We start from the raw sequence: 10,153 nt of genomic DNA, 5'->3' as shown, positions 1-10,153 counted from the left end.
CTGGCCCTCTACTGACTAGCCCAGTTCTCACTTTCTTCCCCAGAGAGGACATTGAAGGGATCAGGGCTCTAAAATTAAAGGAAAGAACATAGCCATCGGGGAAACGGAGAGATCCACCCGCCCCCCAAAAAATCCAGGGCCGGATTAAGTTAATTTTGTTAATTCTGATACACAGACCCCCCCCCACACACCACCACTCTATCCTTCTCCTCTAGATCCCAGCCCCCCAAGTCCCTGCTTCCTCACCACCTCTTGCCTCCCCCCCCCCCCAAGAGAAAATAAAGAAAGAAAAAGGTCTAAATCTGGTTTTCTTTGCCGGCGATCTCTGGAAGCAGGGACTCGGATCCAGGATGACGTCGCCCGGGGGGGACTCGCTCTACGCCTCGGCGGCCGGAGGAGCCGCAGGGGCAGCCGGAGGCAGCGGGGCAGCGGGCGACTACAGCACCGGCGGCTACTACTCCCGGGCGGCGGCCCCGGCCTCCAACCTCTCGGCCCTGGGGGGCTCCCGGCTGGGGGGCTACGGGGGCTACTACTACGGGCAGCTCCAGCTCCAGGCCTCGGCCGTCGGGCCTTCCTGCTGCGGGGCCCTCCAGCCCTTGGGCGCCCAGCAGTGCTCCTGCGTCCCTGGCACAGGTAAGGCCCCCTGTCTATGCCGTCTATACACGGCAGGAATGATCCACTTCCAGACCGCTTTAAAGGCCCAGGCGCCGGGCTAAGGACTAATCCTGGGACGTGTAGTTTACCGTGCCAGAGAGGGCTCAATGTCTGACAAAAGCGCAGTTGCTTGGCTTCCCTCGCACTGAGCCAAGGCAGTTAACGCGGAGTCAGACTGCTTCGCACACTGCAGAAATAATCGAGTCCGACGCCGCTTTAACTGCCTCGGCTCAGTCAAGCAACTGCCCTTTTGGAGGGATGGCTCAGCCCTGGACCTTGGATCCAGCGACAGCCCAAAAGACAAACCATTCGGTCCTTGAAGAGATCAGACCTGAGCTCTCCTTGGAAGCCAAGATGATCAGTCAATCCCTCAATCCATCTTTATTGCCTTTGACCAGTGGCCATTGGAAAGGAGCCAAAAGGAGAGAACGGAGGCTGTCCTACTTTGGCCCCATCCTGGGAAGGCATGGCTCACTCCAGGAAAAGGAGAAGCAAAAGGCAGCCCAGGTGTATCGACTCAAGGAGGGAGGCCAGGGGCATGGACTGGCAGGACCTGAGCAGAGCAGGGGGGCAGAGGGTCTTGGAGATGTCTCCTCCACAGGGTCGCCGTGGGTTGGGATCCACTCGAGGGCAGCTAACCACAACAACAGCAACATCGTGGGGGGTTCTTGGCAAGTTCCTTCGACAGGGATGACGGTCTCCCCTTGCCCTCCTCTGAGGCTGAGAGAGTGGGACTCGCCCACTCGGTGGTCTTCCTCCAGGGTGCATCTACGCTGTAGAAAGAACACAGTTTGACACGACTGCTTCAGCTCATCCTATGCAGTCCCGGGATTTGGAGTTTGACAAGGTCTTGAGCCCTCTCTGTCAAAGAGGGCCGGCGGCACAACAAACTCCAGATCCCAGGATGGGGCCAGTAAAGTGAGGTCAAACGGGAGGTAGTAAAACAAATGACAGTATTGTACTTGCCCATAGGGAAACCATACTTGCCCATGGGGAATCCTTGGAGAATACTTGCCCCATAGGGAATCAATCATTGAGGAATACTTCCCGCAGAGAGGAACTGAAGAATATTGGCCTATGGGGAATCAATGGAGAATACTTGCTCATTGGGGAATACCTGCCCATAGGGAAACCTTGTGAAATATTTGCCCATAGAGAATAATTGGGGAATACTTGCCTATAGGGAATCATTGGGGAATATATGCCCATAGGAAATTATTGGGAGATATTTGCCCATAGAGAATCAATGGGGAATATTTGCCCATAGAGAATAATTGAAGAATTGCCCATAGAGAATCATTGGGGGGTATTTTTCCAAAGGAAATCAGTGGAGAACACTTCCTATGGGCAAATATTTCCCAATTATTCTCTATGGGCAAGTTTGGTTTCCTCTATGGGCAAGTACTGCCATTTGTGTTAGTGCGTCCTGTGTCAAACTGCCTTCTTTCTACAGCGTCGGGAGGAGTCCTCCGGAGTCGTAGTAGTCCAACAGTCAGACTACTACATCGAGCTGACTGTGAGCAGGTTCGCCCCATACTTTTCATGGGGAAGGGAAAGGTCTGGATCCTAGGGGTCGACCCGGATTTCAGCCAGACTTGGAATGAGTTATTGGACCAGGAGTCCCAGAAAGCAGGTTTGACCATGGAAAGCAATAGGTAGACCTTGGGCAAGTCATATTCTCTCAGCTTCCATAGGTTTGCTTTGTTGTTGTTGTTGTGTGCCTTCAGGCCTGATGGCGACCGAATCTTTCCAAGGGTTTTCTTGGCAAATTTCTTCAAATATGATGTGCCTTTGGCATCCTCTCAGGCTGAGAGAGTGTGACTTGCCCTAGGTCACCCAGTGAGTTTACATGGCTGAGCCGGGATTTGAACCCGGGACTCCAGAGTCTTAAACCAACACTCATCATAATCCATGTTGGCTCCCCCCCCCCCCCAGTTTTGCTTTAAGGTTGCCATAAATCAGATTGGGAGGCACACAACAACAACATCGGAAGGCAATGACAATCCCGCTGCCCAACAAATCTTGCTAAGAAAATCCCAAGAGAAGGGAAGTCTGCCTTCAACTGGACCCATGAAATTTTTAAGGTTTTCTTAGGCAAGGGATTCTGGTGGTCTTGCCGGTCCCTTCCTCTGAAATATAGCCTACCTGCCTTTGGTTGTCTCCCATCCAAGTACTAACCAGAGCTGACCCTACTTAGCTTCCAAGATCAGACGGGATCTGGTTCCTTTGAGGGTATAACAACCATCCCATTTGAAAGGTATGGCTGTGGCTTGGCAGAAAAAAGGTTATGAAGGAATCCTGGAGCAGCTTTGATATTAACTCAGGTCCCTTTCACACTATCCAAAAATGAGAGCCCCCCCCTCCGTTTTCATACACTTTATTAAGTAAAACCCTTCATACAAAAACAGGAAAATGTTCCACACGCTTTTGAATGTTTACAAATTTAAGTGGATAAAACACAAAGAGTTATCTAATTTAGACCTGACTCTACAAAGTATTGCAACTCCACCTTCTATATTGATTTTTGCTCATCATCATCATCTTCATCATCATCATCATCATCTTAATTTCATTCTTCTCTTTTGAAAATGATAGCACGTTTAACTGCCACAGCTTCAGCCTATGAAATCCTGGGATCTGTAGTTTGGTAAAGTAACAGAGGCCTCCAGCACAAGATTCTGAATAATTCAAGAAACTACAGATCTCAAAGGCTATAATGGTGTAGTGTGAAAGAGACTCCCTGAAAAAGACATTTCCAGCACAAACTTTGATGGACTCCAGTCCATTTTATCAGATGCATAAAACCACAGAAAATTTAATTTTTCCCCCTTGAGTCTGAACAGATGCTACAGGATTCTTTCACATCTCTTTTTTTTAAATCCCAACGTATCTTTAGATCCACTGGATCCATTGCTGAGTGGTGGATTGACACAGTGTTAAATCCCATTGAATTAATAGATCTACTCTAATTGGGAGTTATAGTAGGACTGAGGTCAAGGGGAGCAAAGTCTTCCCAGGGAAGTCCTTTTTCTCCCTCCTCTCCTTTCCCCTTCAAGCCTTGTGTTTGGGGAATTTGGGGGAATAATAACAACAACAACAACAACAACAACGAAATACCCATATTAACACACCTTTCAACTTCATCATTTTAAAATTCACAATTTTAAAATAATCTGGATAAACCTGTAAGGCAAGGCCGGGAGGAGACTGATTTAAAGTTTCCACCAGCAAGATCTGGGGGCTTTACAGAGGTTTGGGGGGAACGTGTGTGTGTGTGTGTGTGTGTTGGAGGGGGACTACAACTCCCAGAATCTCCCTTAGCCAGCATGACTAGTAGCCAGAGTCCCAAACGTGAGAGCTGTAGTTCAAAGCAAGGAACTTTGCCTAACTTTGCTTGTGGTTTTGAATGCCAGGGAGAAGATACTTGTTAGATTTTCTGTTTGGCAAAAGGACAACTCTTTGGTCACCTTTTGCTGCTGGGCCTTAGGCAGCAGATCTTGAGGATGCGACAAAGTTCGAGTGGTTTTTATAACAATAAATAGTTCCTTTGTTATTATGTGTAGGGTCGCCATAAGTCAGAAATGACTTGAAGGCACATAACAGCAACACAGCGGTTGATCCGTATTTTAAAAAAACAACAACACACCCACCCCTAGTAATTGTATCTTCCCCAGGCATTGATCTCTCTAATCAATGATCAGACTAATGATGTTTCCTTGTTGTTCTGAGCCTTCAGGTTGTTTCCGACTCATGGCGATCCTAACTAGGTGCCTTCAAGTTGCCTCCGATTTATGGCCACCCTCCTCCTAGATTTACTTACAGGAGGTTTGCCATTGCCTTCTTTTGAGGCTGAGAGAGTGTGACTTCCCCAAGATCATTTCCCATGGGTCCCCCAAAGCCCTAGTCCAACATTCAAATCACGATGTCTGGGAGGATCCCCACTCTTTGAGGAAAATAGTGTCGCAAGTAGGTTTCCTATAGAAGGAACATTAAACCACCATTCACCTCTATGGGAGAAGTTATACAGGTACGTGAGAATGGGTTTCCTTCCTTTTCTTGGGGTTTCTAGTTCCAGGCTGGGTCAATGCTATGGGATTCTGGGATTTGTAGTTTTGGGAGATGTTGAGCCTTCTGTGTTAGAGAGCTCGGAGAGCCTAGTGCTTTGAGGGTTGGATTAGGACTCTGGAGACTAGGGTTTGAATCCTGGCTCGGCCATGTAAACCCACTGGGCGTCCTAAGTCACACTCTCTCAGCCGCAGAGGATGACAAATAGCAATCCCCCCTCTGAAGGAACCGGCCAAGAAAACCTCATGATATTGTCGCCTTGGAAACGGCTTGAAGACACATAACAGCGACAACAAGTCGGAGAGCTCTGGTGCCACAACAGGCCACACACCCCAGGATTCCACAGAATGGAACCATGGCAGTTAAAGTGGTGTCAAACTGGATTATTTCTGCAGTGCGGATACAGCCAAGATGTACTTACAAGTGTCGTGTGTGTGTGTGTGTGTGTGTGTGTGTGTGTGTGTGTGTTCAGTATAACTTACTTCCAAATATTTGTACATAGGATAGATCGCAGAAAGCCTTTATTGTTATAGGGAGGTTCAACCACATAATAATATGTAGTCATATATGTATATGTGTGTGTGTGTGTGTGTGTGTGTGTGTGTGTATATATATATATACATATATATATATATATATTATATAACATATAATATATTATTACTATATATATAACACACACACATAAAATATTTATAATATAGTTATATATCGCTGCCTTGAGTCCCTGTATTGGAGAAAGGCACGATAGAAACAAAATGAAATCATGTGTATGTGTATAACTATATTAATATAACCACACACACACATATATATATACACGGGCTGCAGAAATAATGCAGTTTGACTCTGCTTTAACAGCTATGACTGAGTGCTATGGAATCCTGGGATTTGTAGCGCGCGCGCGCGCACACACACACACACATATATATATTAGCATGTGGATATATTAAGCTGTCTTCCTATATCTCAGTGTATGATCATTCCTTACGCTTTGGATTTGATAATGTCGGGAAGACTCAACTAACTCCCTAGAAATGTTGGTCCTCCAATTTTCTCTGACCATTTGAGAACTGTAGTTGGTTGTGGCACCAGAATTCCACAGCATGGAGGCAGGGCAGTTAAAATGGTGTCGAACCGGATTATTTCTGCAGTGCGGATGCAGCCAGAGTTCTAATGGCGTTGTAAATGCAAAGTAACGTCCAGGAAATGCGTTTGGGAACGGGAGGTAAATCTCTTGTCAATGAAATAAATCGGGCTAGCAAATCGGGGAGTGAGATTCAACCGGTGTACAATCAGTTTCATACCGGATTAAATGTGTGGGTGGGAGAAGGAGTGGAGTCGGTTTAAAAACCTGTCAATTTATTTAGACCGAAGTAAATGCCGTTCATTTTAGTGACATCTGTTTCTATGCAAACGAGTAGAAAATAACAAGGTTAGTAGTGCGCTCTAGAAAACCCAAGAAATTATCTTCCTTTATTCACTTTATTAACTATTTATTAAGACGATATTTAATAACTAAAATAGTTCATTTACTGTTTATTCACTTTTCTCCACTATTGACTAGGGAGGAGCCTTTCTGTCTTTTTCGGCACTCAGCTAAATTCCGGTTGTGAATTTGAATCCATCTGACCCGGCTTCGATGATGAAAATAGTAATAATAATCGTCCATACTTGATTTAAAGTTATGCCCTCCTTAAAGTCCTTTAGGGGGGAAAATTAGGCTTTACTTTCCTGGGATTAAGTCAGATTTCTTGATTCGGGATTTAGTGGCTTGGAGCCTAAAAGAGAAAGAAACTGAACATTTCCGCTCCGAAGTCTAAGCGTTTAGGATCCTGCGGGAATTGTTGTAGAAGGAAGCACTTTTCCCATGCTCTAAGGATGTTTTGGGGGAAGTATATACATGTATATGTACGAAGCAATTGAGTGCAGATGTACATGTATATATGTATATATATGTGTGTGTGTGTGTGTATGTATAACTGATTCTGGAGATCAGGGTTTAAACCCAGTGGGTGACCTTAGGCAAGTCACACTCTCTCAGCCTCGGAGGAAGGCAAAGGCTCTTGAAGGCACACAGCAACAACAAAGTATGCTCCAGCTTTACTTTTAAGGCAACCAAAGTTATATGGTAATGTGTATATATTTAAGACAGTCGGGTGGAAATGATCTGAAATCTATGGGCTCTGTGGCTGTATCCACACTGGAGAAACAGCCCGGTTTGACACCGCTTTAACTGCCATGGCTCCATGCTATGGGACTATTGGAACTATAGATTGTTTTGGCTCCAAAGCTCTCTGATAGAGAAGGCTTAAATGTTTCACAAAACTACAATTCCCCGACTTTTCTAGCATGGAATCGTGTCAGCTAAAGTGGCGTCAAACCGGATTATTTCTCCAGTGTGGATGCAGCAAAAGAACCCGGAATTCTTGGGACTTTGGGGCCACCGAGTTACTTGTCTCCAAGGCTGCTGCTGCTGCTGCTGCCATGCTGCAGGAACAATCCGGTTCGACACCGCTTTAACATCCACGGCTCAACAATGCTATGGAATTCTGGGTAGGGTAGTTTGGTGGGGCAAGAGAGGGCTCAGACAGGGAAGGCTAAGTATCTCCCCAAACTACAAATCCCAGAATACCAGAGCATTGCGCCGTGGCATTTAAAAAGGTCTCAAACCACTTCATTTCGACAAGATCTCAGGTTTGGTTTTTTCCCTTTCTCTCCGCGAGACTGAATCAGCACTGCAGAAATAATCCAATTTGACATTATTATTATTATTATTCATACCCTGCTCTTTAGAAATGCTCTCAGAAAGGCGGCTTACAAATGCTTAATTTGACAGTTCTTCAGGTTTACAATCTCGAAAGCCATGAAAAGGAATTGGCTCAAGTCATTAATGTTTTTTACTTGTGTCTTTTTTAAATGGTTGTAGACCGCCTTGTGGGAGATACAGAACAGAAAGAGCTATAGAATCCCATTGTGGGAGATATAGAACAGAGAGAGCTATGGAATCCCTTTGTGAGGGATATAGAACAGACAGAGATCTAGAATCCCATTGTGGGAGATATAGAACAGAGAGAGTTACAGAATCCCACTATGGGAGATAGAGAACAGACAGAGCTATAGAACACATCAAGCCAGGACCGATCGCAGAATCCTAGACTCCTAGAGTTGGAAGAGACATCCTGCCATGCAGGAACTCACAATCAAAGCACAACAAACTCCAACTCCCAGAATTCCATAGTTTTGAGCTAGGGCAGTTAAAGCGGGGCCAAACCGGGTTATTCCTCCAGTGTGGACGCATCCCTTGGCAGTCTCGATTTCCTTCCCTCCTTCTCCTTCTCCTTCTGCTTCTCCTCGTCCTCCTCTGCAGGCTACGAAGGGACTGGCTCTGTGCTGATGTCCCCGGTGCCTCCCCAGATGCTGCCCTACATGAACGTGGGCACTTTGTCCCGGACGGAGCTGCAGCTGCTGAACCAGCTCCACTGCCGGAGGAAAAGGAGGCACCGCACCATTTTCACCGACGAGCAGCTGGAGGCCCTGGAGACCCTCTTCCAGGAGACCAAGTACCCCGACGTGGGCACCCGGGAGCAGCTGGCCAGGAGGGTCCACTTGCGGGAGGAGAAGGTGGAGGTAAGTGGCCTCTCTCCTGCCAAGTGCCAAGGCTCTCCTTGGCATCCCAAAATAAAAATCCAGCTTGAGGCCGCTTTACCTGCCTTGGCTCGGTACTAGGGAATCCTGGGAATCGTAGCATCCAAAGCTATAGCCTGTGTTGAGAGATCTCGTAGCACCTTTGAGGCCAACTGCAAGAAACAAGTTGGCAGCAGGAGCTTTCCTAGACTTAAGCCTACTTCCTCAGATGCATTGCAGTGGTCTCCAAACTGCCTTTTAAGAGATTTTGGACTCCAGCTCCCAGAAGCCTCAGCCACGTTGGCCAACAGTCTGGGATTCTGGGAGCTGAAGTCCAAAAGCCCCTAAAGTGCCCAGTTTGGGGACCACGGAGGAAGGCTCATGCAGCCAACTTCAGCCAACCTCCTCTGAATCAGTCTTGTTTTTTGAGGTTGTCAGCCTGAGGTTGAGAGCCAGTGGTTTGAGTGTTGGGCTACGACTCAGGAGAGCAGGGTGCACATCCCCTGCTCAGCCATGAAACCCCCTGAGTGACCTTGGGCAAGTCACACTCTCTCAGCCTCAGAGGATGGCAATGGCAATCCCCTCAAGAACCCCATAATAGGCTCGCTTTAGGGTCGCCGTAAAAGACTGTTTTGCTTTAAAATACCTTAAAGGCACCCGATCCCGTTTGGTCCTGGACTCTAAGCAGGGCCAGCCCTGGTTGGTACTTGGAGGGGAGGCCGTCAGGGAATACCAGGCCTGGCTGAAGATTTGAGAGGAAGGAATGGGCAAAGCCTCCTCTGAGGATTCATTGCCTAAGAAAACCTGAGGAAATGTATGGAGTCGATACTATATCAATACTTGGGGACAGATTCTTTTCAGTCAATGTGTTTTTCCCCCACCGCCAATGCATTCAGCGGTAACGGAAGTTACTTGGAACGGGCCGCAGGAGTGAAGGAAGTTCCTCGTTGGGCTCAGGGCTGCAGTGGCTGCGCGTTCTGCCTCCCACCAAAGTCTGGGCACCAAAGAAAGAGGAGGCCATGCAGAGGCAGCGTGGCCTAGTGGTTTGAGCGTTACATTATGAGCCGGGAGACCAGGGTCCGATGCCCAGTTTGGTCATAAAACCCCCTGGGTGACCTTGGGCCAGTCACACTCTCTCAGCCTCAGGGGAGGCAATGGCAGAGCTCCTCCGAGCAAATCTTGCCAAGGGAACCCCAGGACAGGTTGGCCTTTGGGTGGCCCTAAGAGATGCCTTGGGGGTACAACACACACACACACACACACACCTGTGCCAGCGACTAAAGGCCCCTTTCCTTGGTTCCTCCTTTGTCAGGTGTGGTTCAAGAACCGCCGGGCGAAGTGGCGGCGGCAGAAGAGGTCTTCCTCGGAGGAGTCCGAAAGCGTCCAGAAGTGGAACAAAGCCTCCAAAGCCTCCCCCGAGAAGAGGCAGCAAGAAGAAGTCAAAAGCGACCTCGACTCGGACAGCTGATAAAAGCCCTTCTTCTCCCGGCTCCGAGGAGGACTGGCCTGGGCCCAGAAGAAGAACCCTTCGGCTGCGCGGATCGGAGCAAGGAGCCGCCTTCTCTTGCAAAGACTCGGCCTTGGAAGCAGCAGGAGGGATGGGGAGGAAGAGGAAGGAAGAAAAGAAGGAAGGAAGGAAGAGAGAGAGGGGAGAGAGAGAGAGAGAGAGAGAGAGAATGAAAGGAAGGAGGGAAGGAAGGAAGAGAGAGAGGGAAAAATGAAAGGAAGGGAGAGAGAATGAATGAATGAAAGGAAGGAAGGAAGGAAGGGGGAGAGAGAGCGAGTGAATGAATGAAAGAAAGAAGGA

The 10,153-nt window shown here is 47.8% G+C and overlaps 1 protein-coding gene across 1 annotated transcript; it reads left to right on the top strand.

The window, feature by feature from the left end:
* The first annotated feature begins 350 nt into the window (after positions 1–350).
* On the top strand, positions 351–9,936 carry GSC (goosecoid homeobox). Its single transcript, XM_042460644.1, has 3 exons — positions 351–633; positions 8,090–8,349; positions 9,659–9,936. The coding sequence occupies exons 1-3, from the start codon at positions 351–353 to the stop codon at positions 9,812–9,814; spliced, it is 699 nt and encodes a 232-aa protein (XP_042316578.1). The 3' UTR covers positions 9,815–9,936.
* The last annotated feature ends 217 nt before the right edge of the window (positions 9,937–10,153 follow it).

Source organism: Sceloporus undulatus, chromosome 1, assembly GCF_019175285.1.
Source record: "Sceloporus undulatus isolate JIND9_A2432 ecotype Alabama chromosome 1, SceUnd_v1.1, whole genome shotgun sequence".
NCBI classification, from domain to species: domain Eukaryota; kingdom Metazoa; phylum Chordata; class Lepidosauria; order Squamata; family Phrynosomatidae; genus Sceloporus; species Sceloporus undulatus.
The sequence above is the reverse complement of the archived record's forward strand: the minus strand, read 5'-3'. Positions and strand labels throughout refer to the sequence as shown.

Bases quoted from the DNA above. Each gene is read 5' to 3' on its own strand.
- GSC (XM_042460644.1), top strand. From the start codon at position 351: ATGACGTCGCCCGGGGGGGACTCGCTCTACGCCTCGGCGGCCGGAGGA. The intron at 634-8,089 runs GTAAGGCCCCCT...CCTCCTCTGCAG, and splicing joins CTCCTGCGTCCCTGGCACAG to GCTACGAAGGGACTGGCTCT. The intron at 8,350-9,658 runs GTAAGTGGCCTC...CTCCTTTGTCAG, and splicing joins TGCGGGAGGAGAAGGTGGAG to GTGTGGTTCAAGAACCGCCG.